The sequence below is a fragment of the Urocampus carinirostris genome, chromosome 13 (genome assembly GCF_059441175.1).
Source record: "Urocampus carinirostris isolate Australia breed hairy pipefish chromosome 13, RoL_Ucar_1.0, whole genome shotgun sequence".
Classification (NCBI taxonomy): domain Eukaryota; kingdom Metazoa; phylum Chordata; class Actinopteri; order Syngnathiformes; family Syngnathidae; genus Urocampus; species Urocampus carinirostris.
The window spans coordinates 19899451-19921734 of record NC_142361.1 but is presented as its reverse complement, the minus strand read 5'-3'; the positions used below and the strand labels follow the sequence as shown (position 1 = coordinate 19921734).

The 22284-nt window shown below is 37.9% G+C and overlaps 2 protein-coding genes across 3 annotated transcripts in view; one reads left to right on the top strand and one right to left on the bottom strand.

Annotated features, from left to right (window-relative positions):
* Window positions 1-22284, bottom strand: part of cdh23 (cadherin-related 23) — a 330854-nt gene that overhangs the window by 50566 nt on the left and 258004 nt on the right. Inside the window, exons 28-37 of one of the 2 annotated variants that reach the window (XM_088350886.1) lie at window positions 12206-12266; window positions 10507-10655; window positions 9174-9309; window positions 6948-7336; window positions 6755-6856; window positions 5407-5409; window positions 5146-5295; window positions 4860-4988; window positions 2056-2184; window positions 1721-1948 (exon numbers count right to left, since the gene is read on the bottom strand). In XM_088350886.1, the coding sequence (XP_088207012.1) occupies window positions 1721-1948; window positions 2056-2184; window positions 4860-4988; window positions 5146-5295; window positions 5407-5409; window positions 6755-6856; window positions 6948-7336; window positions 9174-9309; window positions 10507-10655; window positions 12206-12266 (1476 nt within the window). Of the gene's footprint in view, window positions 1-1720; window positions 1949-2055; window positions 2185-4859; window positions 4989-5145; window positions 5296-5406; window positions 5410-6754; window positions 6857-6947; window positions 7337-9173; window positions 9310-10506; window positions 10656-12205; window positions 12267-22284 lie in introns of those variants that run through there. The other variant, XM_088350887.1, reaches the window with a different exon arrangement.
* Window positions 15009-22196, top strand: LOC148353984 (uncharacterized). Its single transcript, XM_088351553.1, has 2 exons — window positions 15009-15131; window positions 20893-22196. The coding sequence occupies exon 2, from the start codon at window positions 20905-20907 to the stop codon at window positions 21385-21387; it is 483 nt and encodes a 160-aa protein (XP_088207679.1). The 5' UTR covers window positions 15009-15131; window positions 20893-20904; the 3' UTR covers window positions 21388-22196.

Here is a 22284-nt window from a genome sequence, read left to right as displayed (position 1 = left end):
GGACACAACTAATCTAAATTTACTGGTTATTTTAAAGCAGGTGTTGGGAACCTAAGGCTCGCAAGCAATTTATTGTTCCTTTTCATAAGTACGTGTCGCTCGAAGATAAAACAGAACCAAAATTAATACAAAACAAATTGTTTATTTTGTAACCATTCGTCACGTGTATAACACGGGAGAAGTAGTAATGTACTAGGGTTCAGTGCACTATATATACTACACAATTTTAACTACAGTTTACGGTCAAGGTGTCACACCAACAGATCCCTTTTGGCTGTAAATCGCTAAATAATCCTTTGTATGGAATCTCATTGAACAATCTATGTTCATTGTTGCGACTTTTTATGATGAAAAGCCTCCAATACATTTTTGGAAGCTCTTGCAAAAGCACCTAGAGCAATTTAATTGGGTGAGCTGTAGAAATGGGCACAGCTATACACAGGAAAGAGCGCGTACTCTCAGTAACACTGTCTGCATTGAAAGTAAATATGGTATTTTCGTTTGCAGTATTTATTTGAGATTTTGCACACACCTTGTTTTGAAACCATTATTCAGGACATAAATGAGACTCAACACTCTTAAGTTACTGCAGGAGGGGGACGCATTTTCAGTGGTATATTTATATTCATATGGGACACAGGCCCTGGTATTAATATTATTTTATAGATTCTTAGATTTAGTCAAAACATCACACATCACACACACGGTGAAATGAAACGAGCCGAAGAATTAGCTTTTGTCCAGAGAGAGCGGGTTTGGCGTTTTTGTTGAATTGTGTCTTCAAATATATGGTGTGGCTCTCTCAAAAAAAAAACAATCAAAATATTTATACTTTGATGCCTCTTTGGGTCAAAAAGCTACCTCTGTGTTATATTTGACCACTGGATGTCGCTGTATTGTGTAGTGTAACCGGAAAATTAAAGTGCTACAAAACACAAGGAACAATACAAACTACGGAGACCTAACGTGACCACCCAGCCTTTTTTGCCAAGCCTTTCACAATGTTTTTCTGTTTTTGGGGGTACCCTTAGCAGCAAGATGATGGAAAATAATGTCTGTTCCCTCGAGGTTAGCCTCACATTATGCAAAATAATAAAACCTGAAAGTATTACAAAAATGCACAATAATATAATCATTTATTTTTGCTAATTAATCAAATCAATATTGTTTTTTAATATTTTATTTTACCACTAGGGGAGCCAATTAGTACACAACGTTATTATTTATTATTTTAACGTTCCTTTAAAATAATAAATAAAATAACACTGGAAAAGTAACAGTTATGACTAAATGCAGTGACACATTTCAATATTAAACAACACCAATATATATATATATATATATATATATATATATATATATATATATATATATATATATATATATATATATATATATATATATATATAAAATGTATGAAGTCATCTATCGTAAAAATTGGCACTTTAATACAAATGACTTTGGAAAGTTAAAAAAGTAATAATGATTATTTTATTATATTTATGACTGTAAGGCATACCCCAAAAAAACGAAAATTTGCCAAAATTCAAAGGTGCGCTTTGTAATTCAATGCACTTCACAAAATGACTTTTTTCCCCATTAGAAGGAGCAAAATACTACACAGTATCCCCCTAAAATGATTGACTGAAGTTATTGATCGCATAGCACTTTTTGTCTTTGCAGTCGAAATTGTAATTCTATTTAACTTGATTATGCCTACCGACAGTGGAGGTGTGCCGTCATCTTCCACAGTCACAATAAGTTTATACTCCTGCTGACGTTCTCGATCGGGAGGAGCGGGACGCGTCACCATCTCTCCAGTCATGCGGTCCATTCGGAAGATTAGATCTTGGTTTCCGGCGGTGATGTAATAAAACAGCATGGCGTTCGGACCCGTGTCCCAGTCCATAGCCATCACACGCAGGACAGATGTTCCTCCACCGACGTTCTACATTTGGAACCATAACATCCTTCACTACACTTCATGCTGGCCAAAATATTGGGCAAGGCAGATTTGAATCTTTCATTGGAAATGAAAACTTGTTTTGGCCTCACCTCACTTATGCTGACATTATAGCCCCTGGGGCTCTCGACGATGGGTGCATTGTCATTGACATCGAGGATATTGATAGTGAGGGAGTGGTCCGTGTGTCGGGGAGGTGAACCATTGTCCGTGGCGCGCACCTGCAATGGCAAACACGTGATTCGGAAATGAGACACTATTCATTTTCACACATAGAACAATGCTGTTGTATCTCAACTGTGTTCACTTTAAAAGGTAATAGAAATATGATAACCTTAAAGCAGTAATCTGTAACCTTTTCTGGACCAGAACTGGTTTAATGTCTGATTATATTTTTAATAATTATTTGCTATAATAACAATATTATTCATAATATAATCATCATAAGCTCAAATCCATTATGCAAACACAAAACCACTAGATCTAGATGAAATATAAGAAGGCATTATATCTCATCTCATCATTACACTATTTTGAGTCATGGTACCACATTGTACAACGTTGCTTTGGCTGAACTCTTTCCCATAATGGTTAACAACGTGGCCCTTTGAGTAAAAATAGTGTGATGGTGGGATAAAACTTTTTTTGTTTTGTCACTTATAATCCTAGTGAATTTCTGGCTATGATTAAGCTCTCTCAACGCCGACATCTTGGTTTGATGCCTGTTTCATCCAATCATGGGTCAATTACAGTAATCAAGTACCGTAAAAACCTCAGTGTATTTCGCACCCCAACTTTGATTTTATATTTGGCTGACAAAAAACCTATGTGTAGACGAAAATTGTTATAAGTGCTCTTTTTCTTCTGTGCGGCCCGGCATACAATGACTTGGGCAGCACGGCGGAACAGTGGTTAGCGTGTGCGGCACAATTCTGAGGACATGAGATCGAACCTTCCTGTGTGGAGTTTGCATGTTCTCCCCATGCTTGCGTGGGTTTCCTCCGGGCCCTCCAGTTCCTCCAACATTCCAAAAACATGCATGTCAGGTTAATTGGCTGGTCCAAATTGTCCATAGGTGTGGATGAGCGAGTGAGTTGTCTGTCCCTGTGTGCCCTGTGACTGGTTGGCAACCAGTTCAGGGTGTCCCCTGCCCACTGCCCGAAGATAGCTTGGATGGGGTCCAGCTGCCCCAAGACCCTACTGAGGATAAGCGGTGCAGATAATGGATGGATGATTATACTTACAGGTGATGCAATAAAATGAATTATTTTGGTGCAAGCAAGTTTCATTATGGAGTAAGAAACCTGGTTTACAAAAACAACGCCACTACCCTGCAAAGTGCCCAGTCAAAGTTATTCGGTTTTCTATGACCAAATCTACAGAAATAAACATAAAAATAAATACCTCTAAATACATGCCATAAATAAATGAACACATAAATCACATAATACCAAAATATATGACACAAATTGAATTCATTCATATGATTATGTATTTTGTCGTGTATTTTATTGTGTACTTTGTTGTGATTTTTGTGTTTGTATAGTGGAAGCTAGAGCCCTTGTTGGTGATAGGAATGAGTGGAGAGGTATTGTGAAAGTATAGTGGGATGTTTTGACATGTTCTAAGGGATGGGCAGGGCACCTTTATAATACGGCAGGGGTAAACCAGTGAAAGGTGTCGGGCCCTGCTGTTGAACAGAAGAGTGTGTTGTGTCACCCTGACATGGCCGATTTCTTGTGTCCCGTTTCATCTGGAGGGACGAAAGCATGACCATCTTGGGTGCCGAGGTGGTTAACTTGTTTGGGAGTTTGGGCTTTTGGGTTGGCCATGGTCAAATTTTTTTGTGTGTTTGCTACTTTTTTCCCCTTTTTTTCTTTTCTTTGTTTATGTGTATGTGTTTGTCTTGCTTGGTCACCCCTCTCAAGGGATATGACCAGGGTAGATGAATAGATGGATTGATTTTGTCATATATTTTGTCACAATAAAATGTTATTTAATTGAGGGGGAGGGGTCAAACAGGCTGAGCTTTGCATCCTCATTTGAATAAAATTTTTTTGTAGCAAAACATATGACAAATGACATGAATACACGACAAATTACATGACAACATACTGTACATGACAAAATACACGACCAAATGCACAAATAGACGAATACATTGTATTTATGTCATACATTCAGATATTAAATGATTCATTTATGTGTTCATTTATCTAGATGGATTCTAATTGTAGGTATTAATACATTTATTTCTACACATAGCGTGATCGGTCCTGTATAAAAAAGTTATTTTTTTCAAATAAGCTTAACATGATAAGCAGCAATTGCTTCACTATCACGAGTATGGCTGAAAAAAACAAACTATCAGTGAGAAGGTGAAAGGTCCAAATAGTTGTACGTACAAAATCCACTGAAGCAGTTTTTAGATGGAAGAGGGACTAATTCGCTTTCCAGAATAAGATGATTTGATAAAAACCTAATGTCTGTGTTTTTTCTAGTGAGGAATAGATATCTTAAAATAAGCAAGATTTAAAAAAAAAAGTGGATTCAACTGAGTATTTCTCCCCAATGTAAGTAACATTAATCTGTAATAGCCTGGTGGTGTGGACACCTTGGCCTTAGGGGGGCAGTATAAGACTATATACAGTACATAGATACCCACAAAACGTGGACTCTTGAGATGTTTAAATATTTGCGTTACGTTTTTTTTAACAATAGAACAACTGTAAATATTATTCAGCCGGCACAGTTGGTATCCTTTAGTGCACACACCATTCTCAAGGACATCAGAGTAGACAGGGGTGAAAAAAAATAACTGTAGAGTAGAAAAAACAAATACAACTTCTACATTTAAGCACACATCGAATGAAATTATATATGACATGAGTCTGACCTTGAGCAGGTAGCGGTCCACAGACTCCCTGTCCAGAGCCGCGTTGACATAGACTTCCCCATAAGTATGGTTCACTGTCTTGATCTTGAAAACATCTTCCATATTGCCTGCAACTAAGCTAAAGTTGACCTAAGAGGGCAAAGAGAGTAATAACAATTGAAGAAGTGAGAGACAGATGATTGAATGCATCCTTTAGATCATCGAGATGGACTTTCTGTAGAGCCAAAGCATGTTGTGATATGGCAATCAATACGATTGAAGTGAATCACACTGTATTTTCTCTTACCAGCCCATTCAGTCCCGCATCTCTGTCTCGTCCTAGAACTACAGCCACTTTCTTTCCCATGGCTGTGTTTTCCAGAATGTCTACTGAAGTATCAGATGTAATGTCAAACTCTGGACTGTTGTCATTCTCATCAACTATGGTGATTGATACCTGTCAGGAGAAAGTCAGACATGTTTGACTTTGAATTAAAACGCCCGTTGTGTGAAACTGTAGATGTCTAGATAGACTATGATTTGGGTTTAAATGATGGCACATTCTTACCTTCTGTTGTTCCAATCGGAGATGCAAGTAATACAAACAGGATATCATTAAGTTTTCCATATAATATTGTGACATTGACCTTATAGATATAATAACCTTAAAACTCTTGGGGCAAAAATAACCCAAATCCACTTATTCAATTAATTTTGAACAAACTTTGCAGGTTGCTTTGTATTGAACGAATTTTTTAAGGTTTGTTTTAAAAAAATATGCTTTAAAATAAAATGTGTGCCTTTTTAATATGATTTTGGAGGAGTTTTTTACAAAATGACCCATTTGATGGGTTGGCTTACCTCAAAGTGATAAAGTTGTAGGGATGTTTCTGTATTTTTAGGTTAATAGAAACAAGTTTTTGAGAGTTTTTTTGTATGAATACAACCAATTGTTTAGCTTCATATAAAACAACACCATTTTTGGTAGTTTAAAAAAACAACATTTTTTGAGTTCATTAAAATAAAGTGTGACTTTTGGGGGAGTTATTTTGTACAATACAACACATAATTTTAGGTTAATAAAAACATAATGATTTTGTTTGAGTTTAAAACTAAATGACCAAACTTTTGGTTTTTATTTTATAATAATGAATCATTTTAGGGGCCCATTTAAAACGACCAAATTTGTATAACTATCCATTTTCTGCGCCGCTTATTCTCATTAGGGTCCCTGTATATGTACAAAATTTGATGACTACATTTTGCTTTCTTTTTTGTGCAAAAACAAACAACCCAGTTGTGAATCACATTTGACCCTGATTGAGTTATTTTTTTACCGTTTTTAAAGTCATCCATTAACATAAAATATTACAAATACAATAAGACTATGTTTTCTTCATATTAATAAATCTCACAATATATCAAAAGACCATTTAATTTTCTTGTTGTTTGTGCAAGAATAAAATAATAAATAAATAAATAAATAAATAAATAAATAAATAAATACATACATAAAACAATAAATAAATAAATAAATAAACAACCAATGAAATAAAATGTTACAAATGTTATGTTAGGAAGTGGCACTAGTAACCATTGTTAGAGGGTCCATTTTGGCCCGGGTCTAACTCAGTCCTGACCACCAAAAACAAAGGAGTATCACTCAATCAAGTTATACATCATCCTAACAAAGAGACGCATCCATAACCATATATTCCAATTGTAATTTGATTTCATGGCCCCTGATACACATCAGTTATTACATTTTATAATCTTGAAACAGGTCATTAAAGACCCTAACACCACATAAGGGTTAAATAAGACTATGCTTTCTTTTGATAAATAAATCCCACAATATATCAAAAGACCTTAAGATATTTGTAAGCAAAGATTGATCTAGAGTTATAAATCCATACCACAGTTGAATCTTTTTTGGGGCCCCCATCATCAGCGACAACAGTTAGAGTGTACATGTCCCCCTTCTCTCTGTCGAGCAGGCCTGTAACTGTGATCCGGCCCTGAAGATTCATTCAGAATATTTATACCTCACCATTCATCCAAACTTTGGGAAAGACAAAGAAAACCAAGCCACTTTTTTTTTGTTCTCACCGTGACACTGTCTATCTTGAAGAGGGCCAAGGCAGCAGGTGACGTATCAGGATCGAATCTATAAGTCAACTGGTTCAAATTGTCAGCAGACTGCGCCTGCACCTGCACCACTTCCGTCCCGGTGGCGATATTCTCACGCAGGGACGCCTCGTAACCGGCCGAGAAGAAGGCCACCGCTTCGTCCAGTTCGTTGAGTAAAGTAACGTAAACTGTGCAGAAGCCTCTGTGGAAAGGTGGGGCCTGGTCGGTAGCTGAGACGTTCATCAAGTAGGTGGTCTTGGTCTCGAAGTCCAGGTAGTCCACTGTAGTTACCAGGCCTGTGCTTTCGTCTACTTCGAACTTGTGATCCGAACCGGACAGGAGAGCGTAAGATACTGCTCCGCCATCACCTGAGAGAAGAGGTGGGTAGTGTCACGTGTACTTGAGTAAGTGTAGGGACATTTTGTTCTTCTGTGATTATTTTAAACCCTTGGGTGCATACGCGGGGTAAAATATGACCCCATAGGTTGTTATTATTTAGAATCTTAAAAGAAAAAGCCGTAATATCGTTATATTCCAGGTGTTCCTCATAAAACATGTTTATGACATGATGCCATCAGTATTTCCATTTTTTTTCCCACTAATTTCTGACCCCACTCATGGAAGAGTGTAGTTGCTGGTAGGTCATGCATCCAAGGGTTAAATCACTCTACCTATTACTTTTACTTAAGTAGATTTGTGAAAAAGAAAGTGTACTCTTACTTTGTTACATTAGGCAACTTTGAAGCGTTACTTGACGTAAGTACTGTATATGTCTGTCTCTGCTAAGAAACATTATTCGTTCATTTATTTATTACCAGTGACCCAAACAACCACCATGTACCACTTGTGAGTAGGGTTAGAAACAGTTTCGTTTTTCATTTCACATCTATTCATCTAGATCTTTTTTTCCTGTCTTTCCTGCTTTTTTCTTTCTGTCTTCCTTTATTTCCTACCTTTTTTCTTTTGATGGATACATTTTATTGAATGATTTATGTATTTGGATAACTTATTTTAAATTGTGTGGAACTTATCTACCATTTGTTCGTTCAATTTTTGATGGAATGATCTTTTTATTCGACAATCTGGTTATTTATTTATTTGCATAAAAAAAAATTGACTTTAGATATAAAATCCCAAATTAAAAAAATACCAAACAAAGAGCCAAAACGTCACAAAAGCAAAAGGACGTAACAGCTTTGCCACAAATTTCGTATTTCAACAAACATACAAAAGCCATAAGTGATGCAATGCGTATTGTACAATGAGCTACTCAAAATTTCAGAACCAAATATTTTTTCACAAGTGATTCAGGATCTAGTATCCGTATTGTCACATACCGGGGTGGTTAAGGGATCCGTAAACCGTAAACTTGTGTAGTGTACGGTATATGATGGCTGTAGCCTCATATATTTTATATATATATATATATATATATATATATATATATATATATATATACATGTATATATATATATATATATATATATATATATATATATATATATATATATATATATATATATATATATATATATATATATATATATATATATATATATATATATATATATATATATATATATATATTGGTTTCTAATTTTTTTTGCATTATTTTATTTATTTATTTATTTTTATTTTTTAATCTACAGAGGATTCACTCAAACAAACTGAGTACACCATCTTTTTATTTATTGTTGATTGGATGGACTTTGAGGATTTGATCATCTGATTGAATGGTTGTTTGAAATCAAAATCAATAAATAACATGTTGCTACAGTTACTCAGTACTTTTTTTACTTTTACTCAAGTAACTATTTGGATGACTAATTCTTACTTCTACTTGAGCCATATTATTCTGAAATAACTACTTTTACTTGAGTAAATAAATGTTTTGGATTTTCTACTCACTTCTGCCTGAGAAGAGGAAAAACACAATACTGGTTTCTTTTAGCTTTTGAGGGTGGCTAGATTTGTAAAATCATGGTAAATGACCTTTCTGTACTTTATTTGAAATGCAAACTGATATTTCTGGCGTTGGGCCAAAACCTGGACCTTTTAAAACTTCTTAAAAGTATAAAGCCTATACACACACACACATATATATATATATATATATATATATATATATATATATATATATATATATATATATATATATATATATATATATATGCAGTTCAGGACCACTTTTCTTACTGAACTCACCCGTGTCAGGATCTGTGGCGCGGACTACTATCACTGATGTGCCAACGCCAGCAGTCTCCCGGAGGCCAAGACGGTTGTATTGCTGCTGGGTGAACACTGGCACTTCGTCGTTTGTATCTTCCACATATACTATCACCTGAGTGAGTAAAGACACATAAAAGCAAGATACTCCATTTGCTGTGGTAAAAGCCGCATCGAGTTACAAAAACCTTTTTGTGATATTTTTATCATCTATAAGGCACACCGGACTATAAGGGGCATATGGTTAATACTACAGTAATGGTTAGGTTTGCACTTAAAGTAAATAAATACAATATTTGTGCATTGAATGATCAGTGGAAATACAGTATATCACTGATCACAATTGGAAAATTTGGCTGCTACTACTAGGGATACTGGAGACTCACAAAAGGCATTAGCTTTTATGATATAACACTTTTTTTAGTCACAATACCATGTTGTTAATGCTATAATTGGGCCAAGTCGCAAGAATAGTAAAAAGCGTTAAACCAGTCTGTGATACAGAATATGTTGGGGACTAATAGAATACAGGATTGTATCGCTGACTCGCAAGGGCTTTACAAAGCGCACATGATTCTGAACTGCATGAAAAGAAAGGTATTGTGGAAAATAATTATGTCATCCTGAAAGTCTTTAACAACTGCATTGGGCACTGATTCAACATCAAGAAAAAATATAGATAATGTTATTTAGTCATGAAATATAACCACATCACATGATTCAGATATTTTTTAGGCCAGCAGAGAAGGCTTTGCAGGCTCTGACGGGCTACCACTCGTCAGCTACATTCCCAGTAGATGGTTGGCTAGGATTTTGACACTTTTGCTGTCACTATCTGGGGTTGATCCCCGTTGGCACCTGTTCTTCAATTGTGGTCCGTGATATACTGTATGTCGACAAAGACCAGCTCGGTGGCCTTAGGGTTGGGCACCTGCCCGGGGACTGGGAGGACACAGGTTAAAGCCTCAAGCGAGTCATACCCAAGACATACAACATTGGTATCAGGAAAAATCTCCACCCCAAAAATAATAATAATGATAATAATAATAATTGTTCAAATATGATAACACATAAATGTGCAGTTCCAATTTTATTTGTACATACAGTTGGGCGCACAACAAAATTCAAGATTATTTATTTTCACCTCAGAATTGGTAAGGCAAATAAATTGTGACATTTTTTTTTTTCGACCCGCAAAGGTTGCCTGTAGAATGTCATGAAACCTTAAAACGATAAACTGCTTATTCCCAGATTAGTTCAAATAATTTCATTGTGTAATAGTCCAGTAGATGCTGCCAGTTAGTCCGCTCACCCTCACTTGGCTCCTCATGCTTCCCTCATCACTGTTGTAAGCTTCCACTTCCAACAAGTGTGAGCTGCTCGTCTCTCTGTCTAATGCTCGGAGGCCTCTGGACAGCAGCCCTGTTTGTTTGTCAATGCTGAAAAGATTGCGACTGTTACCTGTATGAGAGCATACGTGCAAAGTGGAGTTAATAGCCAATGGCACACAGAAACTGGATGAGACAAATTAACCTTCTTGAAACACAAATATCATGCATATTAGAAAACTGGAAATGTAAGGCATTGTTTTCCCCCAGATCCCTGCTGGATTTGGGGCAATGTTGGATTCAAATAAAAATACAAGAAAAAACTATCAACTCACATTTGCAGCTATAGCTGTTCAGTGCAAATGACTGACCAACCATTTAACCAACCAACTAACTAAATGAAATATTAAATTAAAAAATATTCTTAGAAAATAAAACAGATTTTAAACACATTTCAACATTAAACAATACATACATATGCACTATTTTCTTATCTACAATAATATGCCGTTAAATGTTACCCAAATGAAAATCTTCTATTGGCCCCAATCATATGAACACAATTTGATGTCACATTTTGGTGCCCCTATGACCCTAGGGGTTAAGGGATCCAACCATCAACTGACTGAGCAACCAATCAGGCAACCAACCAAGCAACCAGCAAACCAAACAAGCAAGCAAGCAAGCAACCAACCAACTAACCAATAAACCAAGCATCCAACCAAGCAACCAACAAACCAAGGAGGCAAACAAGCAACTAACTAACCAAACAACTGCCCACACAACCAACCAAGCAAGCAACAAACCAAGGAGGCGAACAAGCAACCAACTAACCAAGCAACTTCCCAAACAACAAACCAAGCAACCAACCAAACAACCAACTAAGCAAGTAACCAACAAACCAAGCAACGAACCAAGCAAGCAAGCAAGCCAGCAAGCAACCAACCAAGCAACCAAGGAGCAACCAAGCAACGAACCAAGCAAACAAGCCAGCAAGCAACCAACCAAGCAACCAAGCAACCAAGGAGCAAACAAGCAACCAACTAACTAACCATGCAAGCAAGTCAGCAAGCAACCAACCAAGCAACCAACAAACCAAGCAACCAAGGAGGCAAAAAAGCAAGCAACCAACCAACCAAGAAACCAAACAAGCAAACAACTAACCAATCAACCAACCAAGCAACAAACCAAGCATCGAACTAAGCAAGCAAGCAAGCAACAAACCAAGGAGGCAAACGAGCAATCAACCAAACAAAGCAACTAACTAAGCAACCAACTAACCAAGCAACCTAGCAAAAAACTAACCAAGCAGGCAACCAACCAGCCAAGCAACCAATCAAGCAACCAACTAACCAAGCAAGCAAGCAAGCAAGCAAGCAAGCAGGCAACCAACCAACCAACCAACCAACCAACCAACCAACCAACCAACCAACCAACCAACCAATATGTCTCTTTTTTTTCCATATATACATACATATATATATGTATATATATAATTTGTTTTTATTTTTCCTCATTAATTTTAGCATGACTATTTCTGTATTAAACCCTTTATTGCAGTATTTTATGGTGCACAATAAAAATGCACATATTTTTAGTCATGCATTTCAGCACAGAGTTACCCAACCTTTTTTGAGTGTTCTCTCACTTTTCTCTGATGATATGTTCATATATAATTCATACCAGTGATAATCCGATAGAGGACGAGGCCGTTCTCTCCTTGGTCTGCATCAGTAGCTCGTACCTAAACCCATGAGCATAAAAAACAATTAGAAAACCTACTGTACAAACTGTATTAATCTATTACAGACAACCAATCTATTGCCAACTGTAAGTTAAAGCAGTGTTTCCTAACATTTTCTGAGCCAAAAATCTTGAGGCACACTCTCACCAAAAAGGTTAAATAAAAAAATTTGGGGCACCAGTTTCTAGTGTTTTTTTCAAAAACTTAAATTAAAAAGTTGCCTAAATGGACAATGTGAGGCCGCATCTAAGAAATGCATGTACAAAATAAGCAGCTTGATAGAGGCTGCAATGATAAAAGAAGCCGGGAGATGGCGACCGCGGGTAAAAAAGTTTCAAATTTCATACAGCTCCTTCAAATAAAAACAACAACAGTTGTTGTGTGTCCCTCCAAACATTCTTTTGCACAGAATCGCCAGTAGCAGGTGGTAGGGAAATTATGTTTTATTGTGCCTTTTTATGATTTTGTACTCAAAAGTGTTTGGATTCTATACTACAGGGCAGCCAAAGCCATATGCTGTTTGTATTCTTATAACAATTGTATCATCTTGGGGCCTGCTAACTATTAATCAAAATGCTCTTCACTTTTGTGCGAGGAAGTCTAGTCACAAGCTTGCCTCTCCTGATATACTTCCTTGAGTTTACAGTAACTCATTGTTCTTTTATGTTATGAAAGTTTCACTTTTCTTCCTGTTATTTTGTTGTGCTTGCACACCATCTAGCGACCAAGTATATCCCTCCATGTAATCATGTGATTTTGTTTAAGCCAAACAGATTTGTTTCATGTAATCATGTGATCTTGTTTAAGCCAATCAGATGTGTTGTTTTGCACCTGTGTTTTGAATAAATGGCCCTGTAGTTATAGGTTGTGTGTGATTCCTCTCTGAGCCAACCTTGGAACCAGATCAAGGGGAAAGCTCAGGTGGGACGCACCCCCCCGCGATGAAAGGGCCACCCAACATCAATACCCGACTCAATTACCTTAATACAATCTCAAGTTTTAACCTTAACACAGGAACTTTGTTGCCACAACAACAAGCAGCAACAAGCCCACACAGCTCAAGAGAGCATCTCTCACTTTCAGCGTCGCCGGCAGACGTCCAGAAACAGACATCGAGGGAAGCTGAGTGAAGACAGCATGGCTCCTTGGAGCATACACTGATAAAAAGTGGCGCACGCTTGAATAGATCGAGTCAAGAGACTGACTTTTGAATCTCTAGATCTGCTGGCACTGGATGAGGCCGACTTGGTTGCTCACTGTGCTCATCTGTGCATGTGTCAAAACCCACAGCGGTGCTCACAAACTGCATATGAAATTGCAGTAGGACACGCATATTTACTCACGTATGTGTGTATGAGTGAGGCAATGCACCAGTAGTGGGAATTCTGGCGTTATAAACGACGTTATAGCGACATTATGTAACGCCGATATCTTTTCAGTAACGGGGTATTTTAACTACCGGTAACTACTTTTTTTTCGCCTTTTTATCTTGCTTTTTGGTTCTTTCTTTCCCCTTTTCCTTTATTTTTTTAGTCATTTTATTCCTTTGTTACTTTCACATTTTTGTCATCTTTGGATTTATCATACCCCCTTCTTAAGTTATTTTGTGTGAAGATACATAACAATTGATAATGTACGGATCAAAGCAACCGAGACAATCTGAAGAGCCGAAAGAGGCCGTGTTCTGAAATTCCTTCCTACCCCTTAAGTCGCCCAACCTATGCCCAGTGCCACAACGCTGATAACAATTTGTACCTTTTGAAAGCGGTTGTTGTTTTTATTTAGTCTTATTTGACTCTTACTCTGTTTCAAAATATTGTTTCTTGACGTAGCTTTTAAACCTTGCTTGTTTTTCGATGGTAGCTTTCAGCATAGTGTTTATGAAGACAGTGTATTAGGGTTAGGGTTAGGGTTAGGGTTTAGGGTTTAGGGTTTAGGGTTTAGGGTTTAGGGTTTAGGGTTTAGGGTCAGGGTTAGGGTTAGGGTTAGGGTTTAGGGTTAGCGTTAGGGTTAGGGATGTGTATGTATGCATGCCAACCCTCGTTTTATATAATCAGTAAAAATTCTGTTCGCGATACTTTTACATTTAAGCGTTGCTGGTTTTGCTCAATCTGTGATTCAGGGCTATAAAAACAAACATGACTTGACCAGGTTGGAAAGAAAACAAATTTGCCGCGCTCAGGTCAGACCAAGGCAGGACGTCTCAAGAAAGTAGAAGGCTTTGGCAGAACACCGGCTCTTTTAGTGAGCTAAGCCAAAAAAAGAGTCGGAATTCCGGTTACTAACACACACATAGAAGAACGCAACATCTCTTAGAATCCCCCTCCCCTCGTGTCTCTCTTTTCGCTCTCTTTTTCTGAAGAGAGGCCCAACTTCAGTCTCATTAGCTTTATAAAGAGATGTGAAAAAAGAAAAAGGGAGGAGTAGAAAGGGGGAAAAAAAGAGTCTTGGGGGGATGAATAGGGTACTACACCAGTGGACTGCACCACTGATGCCACAAAAAGGGGCGCATGGACTTAAATAAGTTTATTAAAGAGCCAGATGTTGCAAGTGTAAAGACGTGTGCTGCATGTGCGCTAACAGTGGTTAACAGTTAAGTATGGCACAGCTGGAGGTAGTATTCTGGCCTTTCTTGGGGGATTGAACTACAAAAACAAAATTAAGATTTTTCTCTTTTTGGCACTGTTGCCATGCTTTACCCCATTCCTTCACTGCTCCCCTCCTTATTTTCTCTCCCCCCAGGATTTCCCATCACGTCTCTGGGAAAGAAGCAGTTTTTTAGGGGAAAACAAGTGTCTAAAGCCAAGGAGGAGGTCTGAGCAAAGTTTAAGGAACTTGTGCTCATCGAAAGACTAAAGTGGGGCTGTAAGTAGCATGAGATCTATTTTGAACTGTGTTGGGTCTGGATATTTTTTATTTATTACGAAAAGAAATGAGATGTACAATGTGCTCGCTACAACGGGTCAGGTGCAATCGACATTTCGTTCTGTGTACATTGTTACACAGAATGACAATACAAGGAAATTATTATTATTATTATTATTATTATGAGACAATGAACAAACTTGGAATTGAAAAAACACCGTTGAGAGCTAACTATTTTTATTGCCATACTAGCTAGCGACATAACCAAGTAACTTTCTCTGTTGCTCTTCCAAATTTCGATTCTAAATGTTGTATTTGAATCAATTGTAGATAATTACATATAAATATAATTTCAAAGTGTAATATATTAAATGGAGTATTTCACAACAATTCAGGCAGAGTAGACGGCTAACTGTTGAGCTAAATGGCGCGATTAGTGAAATTCTAAAATGTCGAGGGGCTGTCAAGTTTTAAAATATATGTATTTTTAATTATTTTCCGGTATTATTATCTAATGTATTTTTTCAAAAATACACTTTAGATTTTTACACTGATGCACAATATTAGGAGACAATAACAAGACTTGGAATTAGGAAAAACACCATTAAGTGCTAACTATTTCTATAACCATGCAAGATAGTTACCATGCTTTTATAAAGTGTATAATTAGATTTTGATCATTTTATTTTAATAAACCGTACATAATTACTGTAGGGTTAAAAATCACCATAATTTTATACAGGTATGTTAAAAAGATTATTTACAAACAGTACAGAAAGAGGAAATGGCAAACACAGAGCTAACTAGCATGATTGGTGCAGTTGTAAAGTGTGAGTAGTACTGTATATATCTCTTCAATATATGTTATATGTGCCGCCACCATTAAGAATATAAAATTCAAATAATTCAAGGTTGTTTGGAAAATGGGAAAGCCATTTATTTTCTCACTAATGTCACGTGGGTGCTGGACCTCATCCCAGCAATCTTCAGGAAGGATACCCTGAACTGGTTGCCATTCGCTCACTCATTCACACCAAAATACAATTTGGACCAGCCAATTAACCTGACATACATGTTTTGGGACAAGCAGGCACAGAGAGAACATGCAAAATCAGCACAGGGAGGCTGTAGTACCTGGAATTGAACCCTGGACCTCCACACCGTGGGCTGCGCGCTGACCACCCATCCGCCGTTTATAATAAGAGTAAAATCGGTTTTTACCCCTCTGTGGTGGGAGCCATTTCTAAAATCATTCTGTTCCTCGGGGATTTGGATACAACCAATCACAGCTTATTTGTTTTGTGAAGCTGAGTTTTGATTGGTCTTTACCAGAGCCTAGTTGATAAAACTTCAGCATGTTTAGCTGGCTACATGAACTCTTGTTCGCTTCCTCATCTAAAGTGTATGTTTATTTGTAAATGTGTTATTTGAATAAACTGTTTATTACGGTATGGTTTAAAAAAAAACAATGTATATTACATTTATATTTCACAACAATATAGAGAGTAGATTGTTAACCATTGAGCTAACTAGCATGATTTATGCAGTTCTAGTGTGAGTAATACTGTAAATATTTCTCCAATAATATGCTACACGAGCCGACGCTAGTCTAAATATAAAATTCCAAGATAATACAAGTAAAACCTACCTGTTTTACCCTTCCGAGGTGGCAGGCATTTTGAGAATAATAAGGTTACATAGGAATGATTGGGGCAGCACAGCGGCGCAGTGGTTAGCGCATGTGCGGCACAGTTCTAAGGTCTTGGGAACCTCCTGTGTGGGTTCAAATCCAGCTACCGGACTTACAATGCGGAGTTTGTATGTTCTCCCCGTGCTTGCGTAGGTTTCCTCCGGGCACTCCGGTTTCCTCCCACATTCCAAAGACATGCATTTCAGGTGGATTGGCCGGTCAAATTGTTCCCTAAGTGTGAATAAGCGAGCGAGTTGTCTGTCCCCATGTGCCCTGCGATTGGCCGGCAACCAGTTCAGGGTGTCCCCTGCCCACTGCCCGATGATTGCTGGGATGGGCTCCAGTACCCCCGCGACCCTACTGAGGATAAGCGGTGCAGCTAATGAGATGAGATGAGACGAGGAATGATTGGTCATTACCAGAGCCTGGTTGACAAAACTGACCCTATGAAAACGTCAACAGCTTACGTCAACAACTTTGTATAGTTCTGTGTATAGTCACACACTAATGGAGGGACTCTTCCAACACTTGCCTCAGAGCTTTCCTGGCATTTATTGTTATAAAATAATTTCCCATCCCAGTGTGTTCCTGTTAAGGCGATAAGCTAGGCTTCGTCTCCGCTGTATTAGCAACGATGACATTTACAAATGTTACAACGTTGAAGATCGGGGCACGGAGAAAGAAAGGGGGATAATTGGAGACCTATGTAGAAGAGGTGGTCTTCTTGCATTTTATAAGGTCCTGTTTCATAAACCCAATTTGTAGTGCATTGAGGAAGTCAATAGCTGTTTTCTAACCTTGAGTTTATAGTGGCACAATCACCGCAAATGCCAAACACTTGCCAAATCTGCATATCTATGCAAGATTTAATCATTTATTTGTGCCCGTGTCTGTGTTTTAGAGTTCGCCGGAATGATACAAATATCAATATTATTGATACTAAAAAATTAATTGGATTGGATCAATACTACAGGGAGTGCAGAATTATTAGGCAAGTTGTATTTTTGAGGATTAATTTTATTATTGAACAACAACCATGTTCTTAATGAACCCAAAAGTCTCATTAATATCAAAGCTGAATATTTTGGAAGTTGGAGTGGGGCTTTTTTAGTTTTAGCTATTTTAGGAGGATATCTGTGTGTGCAGGTGACTATTACTGTGCATAATTATTAGGCAACTTAACAAAAAACAAATGTATACCCATTTCAATTATTTATTTTCATCAGGGAAACCAATATAACAGCTCAACATTCACAAATATACATTTTTGACATTCAAAAACAAAACAAAAACAAATCAGTGACCAATATAGCCACCTTTCTTTGCAAGGACACCCAAAAGCCTGCCATCCATGGATTCTGTCAGTGCTTTGATCTGTTCACGATCAACATTGCGTGCAGCAGCAACCACAGCCTCCCAGACACTGTTCAGAGAGGTGTACTGTTTTCCCTCCTTGTAAATCTCACATTTGATGAGGGACCACAGGTTCTCTATGGGGTTCAGATCAGGTGAACAAGGAGGCCATGTCATTAGTTTTTCTTCTTTTAGACCCTTTCTTGCCAGCCACGCTGAGTGATGGAGCGTTGTCCTGCATGAAAATCATGTTTTTCTTGAAGGATGCGGACTTCTTCCTGTACCACTGCTTGAAGAAGGTGTCTTCCAGAAACTGGCAGTAGGACTGGGAGTTGAGCTTGAGTCCATCCTCAACCCGAAAAGGCCCCACAAGCTCATCTTTGATGATACCAGCCCATACCAGTACCCCACCTCCACCTTGCTGGCGTCTGAGGCGGACTGGAGCTCTCTGCCCTTTACCGATCCAGCCACGGGCCCATCCATCTGGCCCATCAAGACTCACTCTCATTTCATCAGTCCATAAAACCTTAGAAAAATCCGTCTTGAGATTTTTCTTGGCCCAGTCTTGACGTTTCAGCTTGTGTGTCTTGTTCAGTGGTGGTCGTTTTTCAGCCTTTCTTACCTTGGCCATGTCTCTGAGTATTGCACACATTGTGCTTTTGGGCACTCCAGTGATGTTGCAGCTCTGAAATATGGCAAAACTGGTGGCAAGTGGCATCTTGGCAGCTGTACGCTTGACTTTTCTCAGTTCACGGGCAGTTATTTTGCGCCTTGGTTTTTCTACACGCTTCTTGCGACCCTGTTGACTATTTTGAATGTAACGCTTGATTGTTCGATGATCACGCTTCAGAAGCTTGGCAATTTTAAGAGTGCTGCATCCCTCTGCAAGATATCTCACTATTTTTGACTTTTCAGAGCCTGTCAAGTCCCTCTTCTGACCCATTTTGCCAAAGGAAAGGAAGTTGCCTAATAATTATGCACACCTGATATAGGGTGTTGATGTCATTAGACCACACCCCTTCTCATTACAGAGATGCACATCACCTGATATGCTTAATTGGTAGTAGGCTTTCGAGCCTATACAGCTTGGAGTAAGACAACATGCATAAAGAGGATGATGTGGTCAAAATACTCATTTGCCTAATAATTCTGCACTCCCTGTATTGACCTTGGATTGATACTTTACTCCCCACAAATCCCCTCAAAGATGTGCTTCTACATGCAGCCCTTCTTTCTCTCACACAGCACCCTCGGCAACTTTCTAAGTCTATACCCGAGTATGTGAATGTCAACATTTTAAGCAACCCTCCCTACATGCTGCCTAATCCTGCCTGCCAGGGAGAAGAGGGGCTAAAATCTATGTGCACAACCCTAGCATAAACTAAAAATGACAGAGACAAACAGGAAGTGCGGGCTGTTGTTGACCTTTTTTCAACAACAAAAAAGGACAACGCGGGTGTAATTGGTATGATAAAGTGGTCTGCTACTGTGGCAACATCACAAATGCACATGAACACTTGAAAAAACCCTCACCCTGGAGAGAGCAATGAGCTGAAATCAAATATGTAAATGTGTTGCTGTTCCTGAACAAAAACCTTAAAAGCCATTGTTACCATAGGATTGTGTTATGTTTGTTTGGAGGTATACAAATAAACATACCATGACATGACTTACAGCCAATGAGAGACAATCGGCATTTTATTTGCATTACTGGCAAATATTATGAAATGGAAATATTATTATACAGTATTTGTATTTTCATTACATTGCTGCTTTTTAGTTAGCTTTTGTTCTAAAACAGTTGTCATAGAAACATCTCTATTTTTCATCATGATTAAGTTTGCAATGTAGTTATCTAATAAAAAAATGAAACACTTTTTTTTTGCCTAAAATCTTTGTACTGTGTGTATTGTAATTATAAAATAACTAAGGGCGGTTTAATTATTCAATGGTCACAACATTTCACAGCCAAAATATCGGTATTGAATCAATGTAGGTCGAGACTACCATATATTTATTTTGATTGGGCTGTAGGCACTACAGGTCCTTTAAAACAAGGACTAACAGGTATAGAGAAAGTTTCTTTCCCAGGGCCATCACCATCCTAAACAAACGTGCAAAATTGTAAAATTATACACTACCGTTCAAAAGTCTGGGGTCACTTAGAAATTTCCATTCTTTGATGAAAGCAAAGTTTCAAGGATAACACTTTTTATCAACTAATATCATTATTTATAACCTTCTCAATTCCTCGATTTTTGTTGTTGCTGCTAAATGTTATTGCACTGCTTTTCATTGCACCGTTACAATGCACGATTATTTCATTAAACAATTATCATAACTTAGGCCAGTCCCTGAGCAGTACTTTGTAAGTCTGTTTGCCTATGATCCTGACAGTCTTTTATCTTAGTTTTCTTTCTACCCTGGAGTGCCATGTCCAATCTCGTTGGATACGTTGTTTCACAAAGTTGATAACAATGGCCATTAAAAAAAAAAAATCAAGATACCAAAATTCCCAGTATCGACCACCCCTATTGTTTTATGCATGTGTCTGCATTTGTAGGAAAGCCCTTGCCCTGAATGTATGCTCAAATTTAGAAAAAACAGGAACTCAGCTTGGTTCAACATTAATCGTTGGGCACTACATTGTATATTAAAGAAAGCTGACACATCAAAATCTCTGAAAAATTAGTAATACTTATAATGTTTTCTTTCCAGGTCAACTGCAACATGAACACCAGTAACCTGGGTAACTTTACCCTCACTTCCGCCCCAGTAAACACGTTGTTCAATGTGTCAAGTACGGCTATCCCTCCCACCACTTCCTGGTATTCTCCAGACAACCGTGACCCAGAGTTTACTATTATGGTGGTTGCGGGTTTATCGCTGTCGCTGGCAGGGATAGCTATATTCCTGGCAGTGTGTCGGCGGCTTGAGCAAGATGGCGAGTGCGAATGGAGTTGTGGATCAGGAGGGACTCTGAAACCCGGAAGAAGCCAATCGAGTGAACCGCAGCTCAAAGTTTGGAAGAGGCTGGGCTCCTATCGGCGTTCTTACAACATTTCTTTCAGAAGACCCCCTCCTCGGAGGCCGCTGGATTATGGAAACTCACGCGCTTCCCGTTTTCCAGAAATACAGACTGGGCAACCGGGGGTCGACACGGAACCACGGATAACCACGCCTTGCCTGTGTGATTACATCACTGAGATCTAGCGAGACTGCTAGCTAAGGATTGACTTTTACAATGAAACTGTCACTAAAACTGTTCAGTTTTATGAAGTGTGAAATGATTGCAACAACAATCTGTTGGATTAGTTTAAAAATCGTCTGATTTGCACAATTTAACAACCTTTTCATCAAGAAAATTCGAAGCGAAACAAATGAGTGCACTGCAAAGAATACAATTTGACCCCTTTGCCAAAATGTTGCTCTTTTAAAGTATGCATTTCCAGTATTGTGTCTAAAATCTGTAATAAATAAACTGTTTAAATAAACCAGAAAAGGAATTCAAAGTTTGATAATTGATCGCTAGATGTTGCTGTATTGTGCATTGCAACCCAAAAATTGTCCTACAAAAGCAAAGAGGAATACAAACTGCAGTGATTTAATGTGACCAGAATGCATTATTTTTAGTCTCATGTTTTTATTGAGCTTTTCACAAGTTTTGTTTTTGGGGGTACCTGTAGATGCAAGATGGCAGACAACCACGTCAGATCTCTCTAGATGAGCTTCATATTATTTAAAATAAATACAACTATTTAAAAAAAATGCATGTTTATATGCGAGTTCATATATTTTTGCTTATTATTCAAATGTTTTTTTTTTAAAGTGAGTATTTTCAACCACTAGAATACGCTAAATAATACACAATGTCGCTTTAAATGATCTTAAAGTTGAAAAGTCTACTTTACTAAGTCAACTCTGTTGACAATTCTACGCATATAAAAAAGGCCTGTTCCCAGTTTCAAAATGTAATAAATTGTAATTTTCTCTCATCCTCTTTCTACATTTTTTGCTATCCCCCTTGTTCACTTAAGCTAGCAGAGCACGGGTGGGTCTATCAGGGTGGGTAATACATTTCGAGTTTGTGGTGAATGCCGTCCTAAATTC

Coding starts and splice junctions, on each gene's coding strand:
- LOC148353984 (XM_088351553.1), top strand. CDS start 20,905: ATGAACACCAGTAACCTGGGTAACTTTACCCTCACTTCCGCCCCAGTA.